Genomic DNA, 22,556 nt, shown 5'->3' on the forward strand with positions numbered 1-22,556 from the left:
GTTTTCTTTCCTCTACCTCTATTTTCAAGCTAGAAACATGCTGTTATTTTTCAGGACAGAAGATCGCCTTTCAACAGCTCAGGAGAGTGAACCTCCTAAGACTTTTTCACCATGATAAATTCATGGCACTATCCTGGCCTATTGCATCAGGAGTTCTAAGAGGTTTTCCCCTGGGACTACAAACCCTTTGTTGGCCAGGCATGGCTTTTCCACTTAGGAGAACTTTAAGCACTCATCCTCTGCAAATCTAATGTAAATAAGTATGGTAAAAACTCCACAGTTTTTATGGTGTCAATCAGCTTGAATCTAGAAAAGCAGATGCGCTTTGAAGGCTTCATGTTTAAAAATGTGTTTGCTCATGGACTGAGCTCTCTGGATTTGTTTTTAGCCTTGAACTTCTTTTTTCTGTACTAAATTTATTTCTGTATACTTATATAAGCACATGTTCAGGTATGAAATATAGAAAGATATATATTGTAGCAATTAGAATTGTTTTATACCTCAAATATTTGGTTTTGGTAAATATAAAATTAAAACAAGACTTCAAAAGTTGCACAGAACATCATAACTTCAGTGGAGTGCTTCAGTATTCACCACTTCCTTCCTCAGCTAGAGACGGGCACAAGAAAGATGTGTCTTCCAAAGCCAATGTTATCTTGTAATCCCTCCGTGGTGAAAGGCCAGTGGAATGCAACCTGAGTTTTGGACTCAAAAAGGAGATCAAAGACAGGCCTTGTTTTTAAAAGAGGAAAACTTGAGGAGCCAGTTGTTTATCAGAAAAATAATTTATTTCAATCAGGCCTTGAAACACTGTAAAAAACTTTGAAATCTTTGAAAAAGAAACTAGTGTGACATACTCAAGCTAATTTACTTCAGAGACCATCAAAATTTCTTCAGAGCATTCTTATGAAGAGATATTTTTTGGTGACTTTTTGGATAGAACAATATGCCCAGCATTTATGAGTTTGTTAAGAGTGTCTGAACAGCTGTGTTTAAAAAATACAATACGAAAAGAAATTTCTCCTTAGACTAAAGACTGTGCACTATTCAAGCAGGTCTAGTACAAAACCTTTAGCAAACCTGAATATCTTTTCAAAAGCTTTATTTGTCACGGAAGAAAAACCAATTATAGTGTAACCAAGAACTAAGTAGGGAAAAATTATGAGTATTTAAACCCCATATATTCCATTAAGAACTATAGTGTATTCAGTAGTTCTGTGAAGAACCAGTCACCTGATATTCCCTATTGACTTCCACAAGCTGCAAAGATCTTGCAATCCAGTAGCATAACCCGGCATCACTGTAGCTATTAAATAAGACCATTTCCTTATATTTGACTTGCAGCATACCTACAATTACTCAGAAAAAAAAAATGCTTTAAAGGATGACAGTAGTGAGATCGTATCTTAGAACACATCTATTAATGGTCAGACTCAAAGAAGACCAAATGCAAGGAAACACATTGTTCCTCTCCTTAAAATTAAGTAACCTGTAGGCAGGAAGGTTAGAATGGAAAGTATGCACTCTGAGATACAGCTAAGCTACAAATAAAAGTTGCAAGTTAAGATGATCCTTATCATTTGCTTTAGTATTGGTCAAAGCAGAACATGCATTACTGCAAGCAATAAATACCAACCCTAACAAATATTAACCTTTGTTATTGGCAACTAATGATAATAAAGGGTGTATTCATACACTGTGGCCTTGCTATTTCCTGAATTAAAGTTGACTTTTTACAATTTAATTGGTAAACAGCATTTGAAAAGGTTCAAACTACAATGTATAAATAGGACCAGCCCTCAAACTGTTTGCCTCTGTAGTCCCTTGGAATTTTAACTCCTTCATCTTTTCATCTGTGTACCTATTTGAGAGGGAAGGAGTCTTTCCCCACAGCTGTAAAATGTCATTTCTCTTGACCATGAAGAAAATAACATTAGAATCCTTGAAATCGATGTTTATTTTTTCCTACAGTGGCTGAGGAAAAGGAGGATTGCTGGTAAAATTGCAAATTCTTTAAGAGGTTTACAGCATGCCATGAAGAGCAAGTCCTAAAACAAAACTAGACAATAAACAAAGATACTTTTCTATTTTTATAAAGAGACACAGCCTAGTTAAAGGTCAAATCACTGCAGAGATTTAAGACACCTATTGAACAGGTGGGAACGCTCCAGATGCACACTCCAGGTTGACTAAAAAAAACAGTTGCTTAGACAAAGACTCAAACAACATATTTTCAATGTTGCTTTTATTGGATCTGAAGAAACAAGATGGAGTACAGATCTGAAGAAGAAAGAAAAGACAACTGAAACATACATCTGCACCAAAAAATCAGAGATTACCTGCACTAAATCTAAGAAGAATTCCTGAGCAAATCTTTACTTCACAGTGCATTAAAAATTACATACACCATTATCTTTTCATCAAAATTATATGTTTTTTCCCTTTCTTTGTTGGTCTGGAAGTTCCAGGGTAGACATGATGTGAAAGGTGTGCCTGATTCATTTCAGGGGACAACGTGAGCCCCATAATATGATCCCTCCTTTCTTTTTTTCTTTTCACATTAGCTATTTCAATAGTCTCTGTGGCACTTCAGGAATGACACAGGAATGATAAGATTATAAATCTTCATTTCAAAATTATCAGCTATAAGGAAGACAGAAGTACATTACATAATATCGGATCCCAAATGAGGCATACATCACAATTACCATGAAAAATATTTTAGAAGTCCTTGTAACACTTGCGGAAAAAGGAACAAATCATTCATAGATGCCTTTTCATATGGTTGTAGTAAAACTATAGTTTTAGCATGTTTTATTCTCTTTATCTGTAGGCCAAAAAAAAAAAGAACATTTGTCTGGCCATATTTAATGTGATAATTTTTCAATAAGAAGTTATTTAAGATGGAAGGGCTTCTCTTGTATCTTAACCCTGTTTCTCTGAGAATTCAACAAGAAAAACAAAGAGAGGGAAAAGCCAGTGACTAAAAAAATACAGCTTTGATTTTATTTTCTGTACCGATATTACTTAGCAACCTCAGTCTTGGAGAAAAACATTACCAGCACAGTCTGGCTCAACCATCACAAAACATGGCAAATATAAACTAACAAGTGTTTCACATGTTCTTAGAGTTCATTTTTAGTCACAGATTTACATCATCATTGCAGAGAGAATCCCTGTTGATCAATCCTGCATGCTTAAAAAGTTTTTTAAAAAAGTGAGGAAAACAACTGCAAATCATGTTTAGGACAGTTTTGATGATACTCAGCACCAATAATTTGGTCTTATTTTCAGCCCTCTGCTGCCTGTTTATGAGGCATTATCTCAAGCAGGCAACAAATGTTAAATATTAACATCAGAAACCACTACTTGAACATTTTTTAACTTTTTACAGTAGATATTTATAGAAAAATTCAGCTGCATTTAGAGGGGTTTAATGGGGATTTATTGATTTGAATGTCATACAGAAAATGAGAATATATAGCTGCTTTGCTAAAAACAATTAAGTTGTTAACATGATTAAGGGTTTTTTTGCAAATGTTTTAAGAATGACTAGCTCAAATGAAAGCAGTTACCTTATTACAGAATTCCGGAGAGTAATACCTTTTTCTCCTGCATAGACAACTGCATCAAAATAGAGAATGGCATTTTTCACTGAAGCAAGATTTAAAAATATTTTCAAATATGGAAAATATTTGTAACTGCAAGCAAAGGGAGCACAAGCTGCTCACTTAGCTGCCTCAGGTTAATGAAAAACAAAGGAAACAGTTCTCTTCACTCTACCATCTCAAGATAAAAACAGCAACTATTTTTATAGGATTCAACTAACATCTGGACAGATGATTTTAATGTACCCATAATATGACAATTGCTTCAAGCTTATCTTTTCAAAGCATTTCTAAATTAGCAATTGTTTGCTAGAAAGATCATTAAAATAGACTCTCCAAATTATGGTTCACTCTCACCAGGTAATACACTACTTAGGCACTGGACAAACATTCTCACTAGTGGAACGAAGACGGTTTTCTTTATTTAAAGATAAACCAATGGGACTATCGGTTTACCTGTGGTTCCTAACTCAAAACTTCTTGGCAAAGAATGGGTTTAATGATTACCTTTTATAACCACTGTTGTTAAGTTGCTGCTCCTTCTGCATATTCTGGTTTCAGACATGGACATGCCTTGCTTGTAACTGGCTGGGAAATCTACTTGACAAAGAGGAGAAATATACTTGACAAAGATTCCTGGACCTGATTAACACCAAAAAATAAAAATAAATAAGGTAAGTGAAAGCAAGAATTGTGACAGGTGACGATTGAAGCAGTCTAAATACATGACTTTCAAAGAGAGAAGTTGGGTACAAAGCTACAATGACCCAAGCCCTGCATTCCTTATGTGTGCAATTTTCTATTATACGTTTAATATTAAAAGTTGGATTCATTATGATTCTTTAAAAAATCCTTAATTCCAAAGATAAACTTGATGTATTTAAAACTCAAATATTTCTGAAGACAATACTGAGAAAGTTGTTCTGTCAATTTAAAATACTACAATTTTTAAAATACTTCAGTAGCCAGTTACTACTTAATTTACAATAAAACCCAACTTAAGTTGCCAAACATGATGCCTTCCAGAGTTACTATCTGTATAAAAGCATAGTGATCTTCAGCATTCAAATTCAAGTAAATATAGTTGCAGAGTCTTAGGAGAGAAGACTTGACTGAATCCACTTTAGAGACTCAAGGCCTAACAGGATCAATTTCCTTCGCTGTCTCAGATTTTAGGCCAATACTAAGACAAACAAGCAAAATCCTCACGGAAAAAAAAAATCGTAAGTCTAAATTTTGCAAAGAAACTGTTTGCATTCCAGTTCTAAACAGGACAAAGCATTGAGTGGAGGAAGACATTCACCCTGAATCAACACGGAGAAGACTGGTGACTCTTTCTGAGGCAAAGAGCAGCTAATTAGATAATTATAGTAGCTCATACTCTGTTTAGCAGATGCTTCCATCTCCAGTGAACTGAGACAAGGCCTGATTTAATGAAGAACAGAAAGAAGGTCTCTAGATAAGAAGAAAAGAGACTAGCTTTGGGGAGAAAGATAAAATTTGTCTGGCCCTTTGGAAGAATTCAAAGGAAGGACTGGCTATAAAAGCTTGATCGTTCCACTAAGGACATCCTCAAAACTGAATGTAATCTGCGATAGAAGACACAGATATACACTTGCCAGGTGGGTATGAGGAAAATTTAGGTGAAGTTGACTTCTCATCACTTTCTTCTCTGACTAGGTAGTTCGATGGAAGTAATTTACCTTTGAGTGAGTGTGTGCCTGTGTTTGTTTTTTGGTAATATTTATCTACACTATTTTGGACCCACATGTATAAGCAAAAGTCAAGCAACATTAATATGCTAGAGTGAGATTTTGCTTTTATTTCCTTAGAGATTTCAACAAGAGAAACAAATGGGTGAAGAGAGCTTGAAGAAAAGAAAAGGAGAGGACAAAGGAAGAGAGGACAGACAATCTATTCAGAGTCATGAACCCCAAACGACAAACCTACAAAAGCAGGCAAAACTTTTTCTTTTCGTGCTTTGGTCCATGTTTGAGGAGTTGGCAGAGGGAAGCAGAAGGGGATGTTTGTGCATATGCATCAGCATACAAAAACTACCACTGTGTCCCAATTTAGCAAAAATATGCTAAAATCTCAAGAGTGTGGTTGGTTTACCTTTTCAGAAACTGCTAATTGCTATAGTTAAATAGCTGTGATATAAGCAGAATAAAACCCCAAGGATATGTTGTTGAAGTTATCAGATATAAAACTAATTCAAAGACTTCTTCTATCTAAGTTTATCAGCGGACACATTTCATAAACTTTACTTTTTTTTCCACGCGTAGTTTTCAGAGGTTGTAGTGGGTTGTCCAGCTCATTGTTTCTGAAAGTTTGTTAGTGTTTATAGCCATGAAATAGGCACTGGCACTTGAAGACAAGTGAAATTCTGTCTCCTCCAGAAAATTACAGAAAACATGCTTTAGAAAACAGTTGTGGTCACTTCCTCTCAGGAGGGAGTGTAATTTCTCTTTAAATTAAGTAGCCTGAAAAAACATTCTCTACGTGATTTTAGTTTGGTGTCAAGACTGGAAAAATACTGATGCTATTAGAGTAGCCATAACTATCAGAAAATATTAAGTAGCCCATGCCACTTGTTTTAGCAACACATGCCTCCATTTTAGTGGTTTCATGTAACATTGTAGGTCACTAAAAAGTTAGGAGAACATGATCTTATCACCATTTAGCAGTATCAACACAATTCCAATGCACAAATATTTAAAGCAAGGAGAGGAAAAAAGCTGCTCAACACAAAAAAAAGAGGACTCAATCCACAAAAGACAATTTCTGAATCTTAGAAAATTCAGAAACCATCAAGTGCTCATAAGAAAAAAAAGTCATTGTTTAATCAGAGAGGAAAGGGCAAGTTCACCACACAAGGTTATATTTGAGGCTCACATAATCCAAAAGACAGGTTAATAAAGTAAATACACAGGCAGGCAAAATGTAAATAGATGTGCTTTTGAAAACAGCTGTAGTATGCCACAGGGTACATATGGATCTTGGAAAGAAGAGTGAAACTTTGCAAAATAGTTCAATATATTTCTTTATAGAATCTTTATATCAAAAGCAGATAAAAATAAGTAATTAATGACTATTACTGTAGTTCTATGATACTGAAAAGTAATTGCTGAATTACTAGAAATTGCTTACAAAAATATCTCATTTTATTTCAAGGTGGGCCTTGTTAGTGGAATCTGTATGATTGTTGGTACAATTATTGGCTCAGGTATCTTCGTTTCTCCAAAATCAGTGCTTGCCAATGTTGAAGCTGTGGGTCCTTGTTTAACCATCTGGGCAGCCTGTGGAGTTCTGGCAACATTAGGTAAAGGAGACAACAAAGAATCTGAATCTTTGCCTTAAATATTTGTATCTACGGTTTCTGCGTACTACTCTCATTTCACATATTACCTAATAGCACATAGACCAAAATCAATTCAATCCTACTGTATATATGCATAGCAGTATTCAACCATAAATTTTAAATGGGCCATATATAGGAGACAAATGAAGTTTTTAAAATTGTAAATTACACTCTCAATTCATTTTGAAAGAAAGCTTTAGTTTTGCCTGCTTCATCCACTGATTGTAATAAAGAGAATACTCTTTTAGGTAAGTAACTGGCAATATATGAAATTTACTGGTAGTGAGATAGGTACTTTCTGCTAGCTTTCTACGTCTGTAATTCTAAGTCTATAATCTGAAAATTTAACACTGATCACCTCAAAATATTTCAAGAAGTAAAACAAAGGAATTTTTGAGCATTTTATCAAGGGGGACAGCATACAGAAAAACCTTAATTCAAGATGTCTCATACAGCAGTAGACCTGGAAGTATGACTGTACTTTAATGTTGAGCTTAGCAGACATTTTATTTCAAAATTGTGCAGCAAGTCTGTTTTTTCAAGTTTCCAAAAGGTGTGTCAGCCAGTGCATTTCTCATTTAAATGCTTCTTATAGTGTTCATTTCTTAAACAGAAATCCAATGAAATCACAATGTTTGTTTGTAGTGGTTTTGGTGAAGTCTTAAACATCAATAGTAGTAATTTTTAGACTGTATCTTAATAATATCAGGGTATGTTTTTCAATTGCTCACAAGTAATTAAAATTTTATTTTGCATATGCAGTAAAATATACAGAAACACAAAGAGAGTAATGATGTTGTGTATATATCAATTCCCTTAACTTTTCTACCTATTAAAAAATGATCACCTGTTCAAACAGGTTCAAAAGTGTATGAACCTAAACCTGCTTTTCTTGTTATTCAGGTGCACTTTGTTTTGCTGAGCTTGGTACAATGATCACAAAGTCTGGGGGAGAATATCCGTACCTTATGGAGGCATTTGGCCCAATTCCAGCATTTTTGTTTTCTTGGACAAGCTTACTGGTTACAAAACCCAGTTCATTTGCAATCATTTGTCTCAGCTTTGCGGAATATGCATCAGCTCCTTTTTATCCAGGTTGTGATCCGCCCCAAGTTGTCATCAAGTGTCTTGCAGCAGCAGCTATTGGTAAGATCCACACTTATTAAGACAGACCAGATCCAAAATTGCATAGTGACTTGTATCTGGCCCCATCAATAAGTGCACTTCACTACCCTGAATATTCCTTAGGGTCATCTCCACAAAGACACCAGAAATCTTTAAGACACAGTCCAGTGAGTCCTTCCCACAATAACTAATACAACAATATTAAAAAGATAGGTTTAAAAAATTGTTTGTTCCTAGTCCAAGGGTTTTTTTATTCTTCATTATGATAGACACATCTGTATAATGAATGTTTGTCTCTAGCAAAAAAGGAAGCAAAAATAAGTGTGGAAATATTATTTTTTCATTTATCAGAATGCTGTTCAACTTCAAAATATTTTTTGTTAAAGGTCCTATCAAGATCTAATTCATAAATCTCTTTTTACTCAGTATTTTAAAAGTTATCCGAACATAGTAAATAAAAATTGTATATAATATAGATAAAAAGTGTGTGGAAAAAGCAGTACAGTAAATAAGGGGAGGAGCAACTTTTTTTTAAATTCTGACAAACAATACAAACATTTATAATTTGATTTCTTCTAGTGGTAATTACAATTGTGAATTCACTGAGTGTGAAGCTGGGAAGCTACCTCCAGAATTTTCTCACAGCTGCTAAAATGATCATTGTCACAATCATTATTGTAAGTGGAATTGTTCTCCTTGCACAAGGTAATAAAATATATGTTATTTGAAAAAATTATTTTAGCTTTTGCTATGATTATTTAAAAATCCCCCACTGACAGAAGTGACACATAATAAGGCACAACCCTGAATCTCTTCATTCAAGGTTTTAGTTCTGAATCCCTTAGGAACTACAGTATTTTCTTTTAGAAAAGGGAGATAGGTAGGAAATACAACACTACAATACAAAAGGGTATTATTTAATTTTATCAGTGAAAAGTTTCAAAACCTGAGACATATATGGAAATGTTTTTTCAGCTGGTGGGAATTACAAGGATTAGTTTCAACACTGATCAGTAACCTTCTTCTTATTTACAGGAAAAACTGAAAACTTCAAAGATTCTTTCAAGGACAGTAAAATTTCTGTTAGCTCTATCAGTTTGGCATTTTATAATGGACTCTGGGCATATGATGGATGGTAAGGAATCTTTATTAGCCTTAACAGTTACAGTTTAACAGCCTTTAACTGGTTTACTCTCTCCCTGTAGAACTCTCTGAAAAAGTTAACAACCGACTTGTTATTAAGAATGTCTTGATGAATTCTGGAAAAAGAACACTAATTTGGTTTAAAAAAACAAACAAACTCCACCGTCTTTTAGTTGCTGTTTGTTAGGGAAAGAAATTTTATTAGATCCCAAAAGGACTACTGCTACTACTGCTACTACTACTACTGCCACTTTGCTTCTGAAGGTGCTTAGATACTGTAGTAATGGGGAGAATATAACACAGTTTAATTCCATTGTGTTAGGCAAAATAGCTTTCCCTATGGGTTACCCCATCAAATTTCATTTCTTGTGAAATATGTAGTGGTGATTGATTAGAACAGGAAAACATAAAAAAGAACATTGTATCGGAAATCATAAGGTCCAGCTTGCAGATTTTTTCTTAAGGAATGTCAGTTTGGCATAGCATTCTGTTGGCACAAATCCATTGTTATTCTTAAATGTACAAACTGCAAACTCTGCATATAGGTCTGTATTTTGGAAGCAAATAAGGATATAATCTTGATTTACCACACAGCAATTCCCATTTAAAAGTTTTTAAAACTGAATTTATTTTTAAATAGAGTATTCTTTTGGGTTCTATTTCCAAGCTTGAGAGTCTCAACTCAGGAGCGTAAGTCTGCTAATTCAGAACTTCATGTGGACTTTTTAAGAGTGCAAAGAAGCTGATCCTTTAATGAGTATTTGTGTATGTAACCACCAGGCACTAACATTTGAAAATTTGCTTTTTGAGCTGTAAATACTAACTCTTCACATTTTTAGAGTGGATAAATAAAAATCATGTTTCAATTGGTCCACATGCTGTGGCAAAAATGAGTATTTGGAAATTATAATTCAGATACAAGGCATAATCCTTAAAAAGGTTTTCATACCAATTTTCTTAAGACAGTATGACTTACAGGACCACTATGAAACACCAGCATACTTGCTTCATTCCTTGCCCTCAGCACACTTGTGCTTTTATTTGAAAATACTCAGATACTGCAAAGGAAATCTTGTAAAGCTGAGATGTCTGCTATTTCTTTTTTAATTATTCTGAGATATTTTATCCAAGATTTCAAAGTCTCAGAGATACTAGAGATAATGCAGAAAGAGATGGTGAATCAAGAGGCTGACTTTTGGATAAGAAGCTCACATAGGTTTTGCTCTGCAGTTTTCCCACTTAAAAGATTGATTCTATTTCTTCTTTTTAATCTGAAAAAATAAAAAACAATAACACAAGAAATAACTTCTCACCTCATAGTACAGTCATATTTAAACACCTGCCTGCTAAAATACTCAATGAATGTTTTTCTTTCCAGGAATCAACTCAATTACATCACAGAAGAACTTGAAAATCCTTACAGGTATGTAAGGAAAGCAATGTTTTTTCTGGCAAAAATCAAACACGTAATTTTTCTACAAGCAAGAATATATTTTGGTTTGTTTTTTAAAACCACAAGTTATTCAAGTTTTGAGCACTAACAGACAAAGCTAATTAGCCTATATTACAGGCTTTGTATCTTTGCTTAAGTTTGTATTTTTCAGGTTTTTTATAATCCTGATTTCCATAGCTCTACAGTAAAAAAAAATGTTAATACCACTAAAGAGCATATCAGGAAAAGTAAGAATCCATAGTTTACCATACTTTACCAGTGATACAGCAGTGCTGATGGGGGTCTCACTTTTCCATTCTTTAGAAATCTACCGCTATCTATAATTATTGGAATCCCCTTGGTTACGGTTTGTTACGTTCTGATAAACATTTCCTATTTCACTGTAATGACTTCAACAGAACTCCTGCAGTCCCAGGCAGTTGCTGTGGTAAGCTACTTTATTTTGTAATAGAACATCTGAATAAGACTTTGTTCACTGAAGTAATGTAACTCATTAAGTTCCATTAATTTTTCTTAAGATACAATTAATTTTAGTCTAAGCTGTTAGTGAGACCTTTCCACCTATTATCTATTATAATTTTTTAATCAAAAATTTCAGTAATTTCTAATTTAAAGAGTAGTTCTATCATATCCCAATGGGAATAAAAGAAGGAAGAAAAAGTAATGCAGACTTCAGCGAACATTTTGTAAACATTGCAACTCAGACAGCGACTGCTTTCCATAGGCATCAAAAAGATGGAAAGAGAAATAACATCTGACTGTTGCTTTACCATTTTCAGTGTTTCCAGTATTTCTGAAAAAGAAGCACATGTCAAATGGTTGTTGCTCAGGAGATTACAGAAATATGAAGTCACTCAGTTCAACCTTATTCTTTTTGATTTTTTTCCTTAAAAATTTGAAAGATATAATTTTTACATTATTGCAAGACATACTTTTACAGGTAAAATTAGAAACTATACAAGTTTCTGAAACCTTAAAAAATACATCTGACTCTTCAGTTCCACTCAGTATATTTTCCATGTCTCTGAAACAACTGTTGAGGTCCTGCAAAACTTTTTTTTAATGTTAGTTTTGGGGAAAACAAAACAGTATGTGACAAGTATGCAAAATATAGCGTAGCACAGAGAAGAAGTACACTAATGTTGAAATACTTTTTTTTTTTTTTAAATAACAGCTTTTAAAATTTAGATCTTCTGTGCATTTCAGCAGCGTGTCTGCAACAGGAAGTACAGCATGGAATGTATCAAGTTTTATCTTGTTTAAGAACTAGTCCTCTTCAACACACCATTAAACTTACATTAAGTAGCACTGAACTCAAGTAGCACACATCAAGTAGCACTGAACTCATCACACTAAATTAACAAAGTCTCAGAGCTGGCACTAAGCAGAGGCAGCACAGAAAAAGAGTGCACTGTACAGAGAGGTCTATACAGCTGTACATACCCTTTGAGCATCCTACTTCTGGACAAAGAAACATCACTGACATCAGACTTGTGCAAAACCAAAGTTCTTTATGTTTGACTTACTAAAAAAATTTAACCACCCCCCCCCCCAACTAAAAACCCAAACCTCACTGTCAAAATCATTTAAATTAAAATCCATTTGCTGTTGGTCAATGTACCTACATGAGATCTAGTCCACCCTCCAGCAACAACAAACATACCACAGGTGAAGTAAGTGTAGTGAAATGGTCTTTCACTACAGGGAGGGAGTTTGTCCTATACTTGTTCATCCCAGTCTCAGGCTGTCATGCTTTCACTACTAATATTACTCCTAGAAAGGCTGAAAACAGCTTGTTGTATGGACAATGCTCTGCAAGCAATGCCAGCTTCTTTCTTGTTTTGCAGACACATCCCAAACCTGGTGTCTTTTACAGAATTTAATTTCTGTGTAGTCCTTATATCTGTCTTCCAATGTTTCCTACAGATGTTGCATCTTAAACATTATGACAATAATACTCCTCTCCATTTTATAGTGGCCAATGAATTAATCCAGGTCTTTATTTGGCAAAGCATTCTTTAATAACTACACAAAATATACAACGTTTTTATTGGTAACATAGCTCAGATAGCCATTTACTTTACCTACAAAGAGGTTCTAACATTACTGAATATACTAAGTGGTAGTTAAAATTACAAAAGTGATTAATTTTAATCCCATATCCCAGACATTTGGAGATAGAGTCCTTTATCCAGCCTCTTGGATAGTTCCTCTCTTTGTGGTATTTTCTACAATTGGATCTGCCAATGGCACCTGTTTTACTGCAGGCAGGTAAGTTCCCATTCTAAATATCTTCAAATGAAAGTTTTTGAAGGATGGAAAAATTTATATACATATATCTACAGATATAAAGACATTCTTCTGATCCATGTTATAAAAAATTTAATTCAAAAGTGCCTGTAAATCTTGCTATATTGTTTAATATTCAAAAATAATAGTGGCTATTCAGGTTTGCAAAATTAGAAAACTTTGTCTACTCTTAATTCAGTGCAGGTATAGCACAAAAGGTTTTTTTCACCTCCAATCAGCTTTAAAGCTGAGAATTAAACAGTTAAAAATTACCAGCAAAAACATGACTACACCAGTAAAGGTAACTGAGAAGCTAATCCTCTCTATGAGTTGTTCAATGCTTCCATTTACTATTTAAAATATTTTAAAATTTTAAATCCATCTGAGTACAATGCAGCTGTAAAGACCATTTTTTGACAAAAGGTTATCAATATAGCTCTTTGCTATGAAGCAAATGAAAAAGGAGATATTTAATTAAAAGTGACACAGTAGGTAATATTTCCCAAAGTAATTTTCAATTATATGTGCAAAATAATTACTCTGAAAGTAGTTTTAGGTGTACTATTTTAATACACTGAGGTCACTGCTTTAATACTGATTATTTACCTTATTTTGAACTGTGACAATACTCTTTAAATCCCAATGCATATCAAAGAAAATACTGATGAAATCAGTCAGATGTCTCTTTTTAGTAACGCCGCTTAAAGTTTAGGTGCCACACTAACTACATTGCCTTGTTTCTGTTTTGTTAGACTTGTTTATGTTGCAGGTCGTGAAGGGCACATGCTAAAGGTACTATCTTACATTAGTGTTAAGCACTTAACACCAGCACCTGCTATCATATTTTATGTAAGTATATATTCTAAGTACAGAAAAATTATCAACAAAAATTCTCCAGTAATACATACTTTCACCACTTCTTACAAGTCGTATTGACACACACCTTTAATTATCTAGACGAGAATTGCTAAATACATTTTGGAAAAAAGACTACATAAAACTCCCAACTTCTCTAATTTGAACATATTCATTCCAGAACTGGATTTTGAAAATCATGATGGTTAAGAATCAATGGCATGAAAACAAAAACTTAAATGAACGGTTAGTGTTAGGGAATCCTTTCACAGGATGCTTGCAAGCAAGATATCACTACCCTGTTTCCTCCATGCAGGAATATTTCCTCTATGTAGGAAATTTACATCTCACAAAAAAATCCAGTCAGTAAATACATTTAAGAATAAATTTAGAATATCTTGTTATTTTTATTTTACCCATTTATCTTCAAGGAAAAACAAGATATATTCAATCCCAGTAACATTAATACTGGCATTAATACAAAATGCATTTTGTATCTTCAAGATATTCAGTCAACAATAAAACAGATTAATGCCTAAAAATTATAAGCATTTTGACTTAAAATAGAATTAAGATGGCACAAAAAAACAACCACATCTTGGCAGGATGTAGCCACAATCCTTAAGGGTACCGCAACACAATAACACCCAAACATTTAAGCAAAAGCATTCACAGTTCATACTCTGGAACATTAAGCATGCAGCTGTATTGAAACATAAGCAAAATTCAGCCTTTTTCTATGATAGGCTACAGTAATTTTTGTTTTCATTTTTAGGGGGCCATTGCTATTATTTATATTATTCCTGGTGACATTGACACACTCATAAATTACTTTAGTTTTGCAGTCTGGATATTTTATGGTTTAACTGTACTTGCACTCATTGTTATGAGGTTTACAAGGAAGGAACTCAGGAGACCTATCAGGGTAAGTTCTGTATGGCTTTTCCTCCATTTGCATAGATGCTGTAAGCATGAATTCATCCTAAGTATCTGGATATTTAAACAGCACCGTTGGGCAGTCTCCTTGGTTTTTACACCCCTTACGTGCAAACGAGCCATTTAATTGTAGTTCTGCACTAGGACTAAGCTCATAAGGACTGGGAAAAGATTACAAAATGCTGATTTTCACTTGCACAGACCACAAGGCACAAGCCAAATTTTCAGATAGGTAACTTCAGTCAGCAGACTACCATTGAAAAGGTATCCAAAATAAGACCCCCCATCAATTCATGTAGGTCAAGTCCCAGATTTATTAAAATGCAAACTTTTACACTGCAGTTTGCAATACAAAGAGATCTTAGTGAATAATATAGCAGAAGAGTTTTCCTTATCCATATTTTTTCTACTCTTTCAATTGCCCCATCTGATTCCAGAAATATTAAAAGGAAAAAATGCTTAAGGCAATCAAAATATTCTGTAGTACAGGCAACTTGTGTAAGAACAGCCATAGAATGGAGAAGTGATTTTATTCTTTGTATCTTGCAGATACCCATTATCATTCCTGTTGTAGTGACACTGGTCTCAATTTTACTGGTATTGGCACCAATCATCAGTGCACCTGAACTGGCCTATTTGTACTGTATTTTATTTATACTTAGTGGACTTATAGTTTATGTGCTTTTTGTTCATTTAAAATTCAACTGGGCCCGAAAAATATCAAGTAAGTATACCTCAGCTAGACAACTCCAAACTCAGTGAAACATTTGCTAATATTGAGATTAATACAGCTCATTATCTGGTCCATCCCATCTAAAGTGTGTGAGCAAGGATGTGGAGGGAAGCAATTTCCCTCACAGGTAGTGGGCTTTACTGAAAACTTCATTTCACTCCTACCTGTTGAAAAGAAGTAATGTCTGACTTGAGGAAAAATTAAACTTAATTCACAAAGCAACATATCACTATAGTAGCACAAAGAAACAGATTTTTAAAGTTACCAGAACTAATTAATCTATAAAGTTAGTTTTTCAATTATCTGTAGTTCAAAACATTGTTTTAGTGATTTACTAAAGATTAACAGATATAAATTCTTATGCCACCAAACACTTGGCTTTTACCCCTGATTATTAATTTTACTGTACTTACTAAAAAAAATGTTAACAGCATTAAGATAAAAAAATAATCACAGTGCTGAGTACAGTGCAAGTTGCAAGAACCCAGCATGTCCCTTTATAAACAGATTGCACAATCTCCAGAGAAACTCTGATATTATCTCAGGTAAAACAGGATACACAGGTATTTCTAGGAGGCTAAGTGGAACTACTTGAATACAGCAGGATTAGAAGACTTACAGACATTAAAAAAAAATTCCCACCCTTTATTTTTCATTTTTTAATAGGAATACAGATAGGACAGACAATTATGCAGAAGGATAATTTGCTCACTTAGAAAAATAGTACTTATTGAAATATTGTTCTCTTATAAAACCTCTAACAGCAAATCTTTTCCTCAGAACCTATCACTATGCACCTCCAGATGCTTTTGGAAGTTGTTCCAGAGGAGGAACTTACTGAATGAAGTATTTTATAACTACGAGGTTGTTTCTAAGTGCTGTACTGTTTGAAGTAGATTCAATTTAGTTTGGCACATATATATACTTGATAAATTGTTATGATCCTACTGGTGCAACACTTTAGTACTTCAAAATATTAGATATATAATAAAAGATTTCTAAGCTAGACTACAGTGTCCAGCAAAGCTGTTCCTGCTGTTTGCTAATAAGTTGTGGTGTCTTGTTTTCTGAATTAAAATTACTCAAGAAATGTTTTCAGTTATGAAGATGGCAAAACTTAGCAGCAATAATGTCAAGATGCTTTTGATGACACACTATGGAGAGAGAAAAACACAGCTCTTACTTACAGCATCACAGAAAGGACAAAAATCACATTAACACCAGACTAGGTCTATCCTCCAGATCTTAGGCCGAACACTAGCCATCAAAAATATAAGACTGAGAAACTGGGAATTGTGTAAAAATGCTGGAAACAATTCAGTACTGTTGACACGTTTTTTGGGTTTGGGGTTTTTTGGTTGTTGTTTTAGTTTGGGGTTTTTTTTCTTTTTTTGGGTTGTTTTTTGTTTTGGTTTGGTTTCTTTGGTTTTTTGTTTTGCTGTTGTCAGGAAAATTAATCCACAAACACCAGAGGTTCATGTCCAAAATAGGAGACAGAGGAGTCCTATAACTTTATTCATGAATAAAGGGAGAGGTCATGGGCATTTCCCATGGGATCTCTCAAATTGCTAGAGGACGCAGCCTGTTTTATCTAACTTTCCCAGCCGCATTTCCCTCTCTCTTTCCCCACTGGCTGAGGTACTGAGAGGTACAGCCTTCCCGGAACACCTAATGCAGACCCCACGTAATATACATCCCCCACTAATGCATATCCTCTTAGTACACATTCCCCCTTCTTTTTCTCACGTCTCTGTTCTTGTAGTTTATTAACATAGTCTTGGGTAAGTCAAATTAGGGGAATTCCTATGCAAATCCTTCCCATTGTTTCTTCTCTCAGTATCGGTCTTACCATACCAGCGGACTCAGGTCTTATCTTACCAGCCGTTTGTTTGTAAAGATGCTCTCTTATTCCTTTCATTGTTGTTGGTTTGGTTGGTTTTTTGTTTGTTTGTTTTAAGCAATTGAAACAAGTTAATCAACTAAAACTTTGTTTCCCAGATATGTTTTCTCCAACACAATCCAAGTTATGGAACAGCAAGTAAATGCCGCAGAATTTACCCTTAGCATAAATGTGACTTTACACAGGTAATATTATCATTCTAGAAACCCTCCAAGTGGTAGCTGAGGAAATAAAATTTTAAAAATAGATACTACATTAGTATATATATGTAAGCAGCTTTTACTTCCTGCACACAAGTCTGGCTCTTCCTCACAAGTCTTCGGCGGCTGCCCCCCTCTCTCTGTCCATCCACCTCGCTGGAGCCATCTGGCTTCCTCTCCTTTATTATCAAAAAGGTCAGCAATTCCCGTCTGTGTCTCTCAGCGTCTATTCACCTGGCTGGCACCACCCCTCTTTGTGCCCCTTGTTCTAGCACCTTTATATGGGCTCAATCCAAGGATTTTGATTATTTTGGAGGCGGGGAACACATTTGTTTTGAGATGTGGGGTCACAGTTCCTTCATCAAGGAGCCCAACCATGGATTTTTGTGCACACAGCGCCCTCTGGCTGAGCTGTTGGACGGCCGCAGCGGGAGTGGCCACTAGATGGCGCTGTGTGCCCAGCAGAGGCCTGTGGTTATCCCGCGCCACCCATAGGGAGATCCGGAATGGGAAACGTCCTCTCACTGCTCTCTAACAAAATGCACCAGGGCACAGAGATTTCACTGACCTTCCCTTCCATTTGCAGAGTTTTATTCACACAATCAAATGGCAGTCACTTTTCCTTGCAGCCTGTAAACTGCACGTGCAACAAGGTGAATTGCACTTTCAATCTCTGCTCTATCATGCACTTTCAGTGTTGCAGAGTCCAAAACATCCATTCTTCTCACACAGAAAAATATGAGAGGACTGAAGCTTCTGTTGAAACACTCCAGGGCCATGCACATTCTTTCTTTGCTATACATGCCAGCACATTCTGTCATTTTTGCAGTCTGAATCTAAACCAAAAATTTTCTTGCTGCATCTCACGCAGATAAATGTGGCAGGACAAAAGGCTTGCTTGGACCTTGTCCCTTGGGTTTGGAAACTTGTATTCACTCCATAATCAAGTGACAGTCCTCTTTCCCCTTGCAGCCTGTGAACTGCAGTCACACTATGTTCTGCACTTTCCTATTTAGCTATACATACCATCAATATTGTTAAGTATCACAGAGTCTAACAGACTTCTTGCACAGAAGAATGTGCCAAGACAGAAGCAATTGCTGGATTATTCCTTTTATTCTCCAAGACTTACAAGAAACTGCTACAATATGGACTTATGCAAGACTGAAAGTGTGTGAAAGTGCAGACTTTCATGGTGTATGTGCAGTTGGTGGGTTGTGAGGGGAAAATAAGTGGCATGTATTTGTGATTCAAATGGATGTTTTCAAACATCAGGAGGAGGAAGGTCAAGGAAAGTTATGTGTCCTGGCACATTTCTCTGGGTGAGTTTTAATGGAAACTTTGATTTAGCTTTGGACTCTAAGAGATTGAGAATATTATGGTACATAGAGCTGAGAAGCAGAGTGCGTAGCACAAATGTGTTTGGTGTGGTTTGTATGTTCCAAGGGGAACATTAAGGCCAGTGCTGGGATTTCTTCAGGTCCTGGTTGTTTTAAGGTTGGAAACTGGAATCCATGAGAGTAAAAAATATGATATTTCATACAACTTTAAAAGAAGGTGTGTATCCCCAGTCTGTGATGTGTACTTGAAAGGCTGCCAGGAGAAGGGATAATCCAGCAATGTTTTCTTTGCCTTGGCACATTTTTCTGTGCAAGAGGTATATCAGGCTCTTTGGACATTGTGAGACTGAAAGTGCATGATGGTACTCAGAGCTGAGGAGGAACATGCAAAGCACATGTGACTGCAGGCTGTAAAGAGAAGAGGAATGATGACTCTTTCTCTTGAGGAGTGAATACAAGCTTCCAAAATAAGGGGCAAGAGTTTTGTCCTGACACATTTCTCTGTGTAAGAGAAATTTTTCTGTTTAGATTAAGATTGCAAAGCTGTCAGAATGTGATGGTACATACAGCTGAGAAAGAAATTGCACAACACTGATGTGTTTCCACAGAAACTATGCACTGGACTGGTCGGTGCTGGCACATTTTTCTCTGCAAGGAGTAGGTAGACATTTCAGACACTGTCAAACTGAAGGTGCGTGGTGCTATATAAAGGTGAGAATGAATGTGCAGAGACACCATGGTTGTGTGTGCAGTTTACAGGCTCCAAGAGGAGTGTGACTGCCACTTGACTGCCTTCTAAATTCCTTGTATCAGTCGCCAGGAGGAAGGTCAATGAAAGCTTTCTGCGCTGGCACATTTTCCTATTCAGGCTATAGCTGGAAACAATTCAGCTTAGCAACAGACACCAAAATTCAGAGACTATTATGGTACAAGCAGCTGATAAGTGAAGTGCACTGGAGTGTTTGGCAAAGTTGAGAGGAAAGTGCAGACCAGCACTGGCTTTTTCTTCTAGAGCCTTTTCTGTGGGAGTAACTGCTGGACGTTTGAAAGAGACCTACACAAGTGGAAAAATACAATGGCATGTGGGTCCAAGAAGGAAGGTGCATAGCCCCACTATGCTGTGTCCAGTGTAAAGGCTGATAGGAGAAGGGGATAATCTAAGAACTCCTTCTGTCCTGACACTTCTCTGTGAGATATAGCTGGACATTTTGGACTTTGTGACACTGAAAGTATATGAATGCAATTGCGCTGTGAATATCGGTTTTCACAGGGAAGAGGGAAAGTCAGCAAATGCGTTTTTCCTGTCACATCTCTCAGTCCAAACTGCAGCTGGAAATGTTTTGGATTAGCAATGGACTCTCCCACCTTGAGACAATGTGTTGCTATATAGTTGAGAAGGAAAGTGTGAACCACCAGTATGTTTGGTCAAGTTTATAGGCTACAAAGATAAGGTGAAGGCCAGCACTGGCTTTTTGTTCTCACTCTTTTTCTGTGGGAGCAGATGTCAAGCATTTGAAGGTTTTTTGGGATCTGGGAAGTGAAAGACTAGGATGGTACACAGATCTTGAGGGAAAATATTTATCTCCAGGGAGGGTGATGCAGTTCAATGGATGCAAGTTACATGTTGAGCCAGCAAGAGCATTCTCAGCTGACACTGTGAACGAGGTTTTTGCTGGACTCTTACAGTTTTGTCCTTGTGCTTCGAGTGTAAGAGAATGTGACTGTATACATGGCTGAAAAGGAATATGAGTAGATAGATACTGTGGTATGTAGTTGGAAAGCTGCGAGGAGAAGTGGTTATCAAACAACTGTTTCTATCCTGGAACAGAAATTCATAGTGCCCCTTGATTGTGGTGTGAGTTAAGTGTTTCAAATGGAAGCTGAAGGGCTTATGGAAATTTCTTTGAAGTTGGATATTACAACCTATAACTTCAGTCTTATGGAGAGACATTCACGGCCTGCTGCCTTTAAAAAAAAAGGCCTAGAACAAAAAAGGGCAACACTTTTCCTATGCAGCTTTATGTTGCAGAGCACACATTGGTATTTTGGCTTTTTATTTCAGCTGCATGCATCTTCATCTTTTTGCTCTCTCACTGAGCCTAAATCTATAACTTTAATCTGGGGGGGAAAAAAGGAGAAAATGGTTACTGAGTTTCACATTCACTTCCAAAGACATCAACAACACCATGCAAACCAATATTATGCACTTGTCTTTCACACTATGTATATGACCACATTTTTTCACCATGCAGAGCTCCTGAACCTAAACTGTACCAAGTGTAAATATCAGTCAGAGAGGTTCCCTTCTAAAGGAATGCAAAAGAAGAAATGACGAGAGGATTAAACAATTCTTTTGCCTGATAAAATAGAGGCAAGTGAACTAGAGACTGCAGCTAAGCCCATCTCAGAGCGCAGGATCTGCCCTTGGGTACAGCATCCAGTGAAATTGTGCTGCTGCAGGCAATGGCACAGGCAACCTCCCAGCAGGTTACTGAGGGATATCAGCTGCCCTGTCCTGCTTCTGCTTCAGACTGAACTGGACAACTTCCTATCAGTACCTCTGCCATTCCCTTCTCAAAATACACTGTTCTCTTCCCCATTCCATCCCCAAGTGCTGTGTGCTCCTGGCAGTACTGTGCAACCTACTGCCAAGTTCTGTTTGGGAACAGTTCTCTCTATATAAACAAGTACTCTCTGGTCCTTCCGGGCTGAACTGGACCTGTAAGTGTCACATACTATTACATCAAGCAAACATCATGAAGCCAAGCCAAAAAAGCAGATATTGCAGCAAGACTGAAATCACCAGCCCCTCCCTGGCAGCAACAAACCTTACAGGTTATTTAGAGAAGGGTCATTTTAACAGAAAATAGAGCTGAATTCTAATATTTTTTTTTCTTTTGTCTTTTTACTCAGAAGGCTGTGAGCAGGTTTATCCTCAACCACTCTGATCCACCAGGCACCTTCAAGGATCGCAGTGACTTCAATGTAACCTACAGCAACAAAAGGGATGGTGAGAGCAGAGCAACAGCCAGAGCAGCAGCCAGAGATTCAGCCCTTGAAAAACTCCTCATCTCCCTGTGAAAAACTCAGCTCCAGGCTGGGGAATGAGTGAGAAACACTCCAAATGGGACCTTTATTATGGCAGCCAGGTTTCACTGCTGACAGGAATGATCATGAAAAATTTCAGCAGAAATACATGTGTGCCACTCAGCTGTAGCTTCGGGCATGTTAATTAGCTCAAATTTGATCTGCGGCCTTCAAATCACCTTAGTTTTCCTGCAGTACTGACAGGGAGGCATGAGGACACTGCAAAGTGTCCCTATCAGGAGCAACAATGCACAGAACAGACATTTGAAATAAAGTTTCCAAGAGATGATCCTGTTTTCTCCTAAAAAGGAAAAAAAAAAAGAAGCGCTCTATTGAGGTTGTTGCCAGTGTCAAGAAGGACTCACTTTTGCAAAACTTTTTGATGGCACTAAAACTAAGCAGAGAGAATTAGTGGGACATATGAGGGAAAAACTTGTTTTCACTTACATTTCAGCATTGTACAAAAATCCTGGAGGATATAATGATTGTGGCTAGCACACACCTTTCCCGTGAGAATTCTTTTCTC

The 22,556-nt window shown here is 36.2% G+C and overlaps 1 protein-coding gene across 3 annotated transcripts; it reads left to right on the plus strand.

Annotated features, from left to right (window-relative positions):
- Positions 1-4,143: 4,143 nt before the first annotated feature.
- Positions 4,144-22,354, plus strand: SLC7A9 (solute carrier family 7 member 9). 3 transcript variants are annotated; one of them, XM_085072133.1, is made up of 14 exons: positions 4,144-4,282; positions 4,881-5,230; positions 5,441-5,566; positions 6,783-6,930; positions 7,873-8,115; positions 8,674-8,799; positions 9,130-9,229; positions 10,616-10,660; positions 10,994-11,117; positions 12,858-12,961; positions 13,732-13,828; positions 14,610-14,759; positions 15,320-15,494; positions 16,284-16,511. In XM_085072133.1, exons 3-14 carry the CDS (start codon positions 5,462-5,464, stop codon positions 16,346-16,348), a joined length of 1,482 nt encoding a protein of 493 aa, XP_084928259.1. In that variant the 5' UTR covers positions 4,144-4,282; positions 4,881-5,230; positions 5,441-5,461; the 3' UTR covers positions 16,349-16,511. The 3 variants fall into 3 exon arrangements, with proteins under 3 accessions (XP_084928259.1, XP_084928260.1, XP_084928261.1); XM_085072134.1 differs by lacking the exons at positions 15,320-15,494; positions 16,284-16,511 and adding an exon at positions 21,860-22,354; XM_085072135.1 differs by lacking the exon at positions 15,320-15,494.
- Positions 22,355-22,556: the final 202 nt, after the last annotated feature.

The sequence above is a fragment of the Lichenostomus cassidix genome, chromosome 11 (genome assembly GCF_008360975.1).
Source record: "Lichenostomus cassidix isolate B80296 chromosome 11, HeHo_3.0, whole genome shotgun sequence".
Taxonomy (NCBI): domain Eukaryota; kingdom Metazoa; phylum Chordata; class Aves; order Passeriformes; family Meliphagidae; genus Lichenostomus; species Lichenostomus cassidix.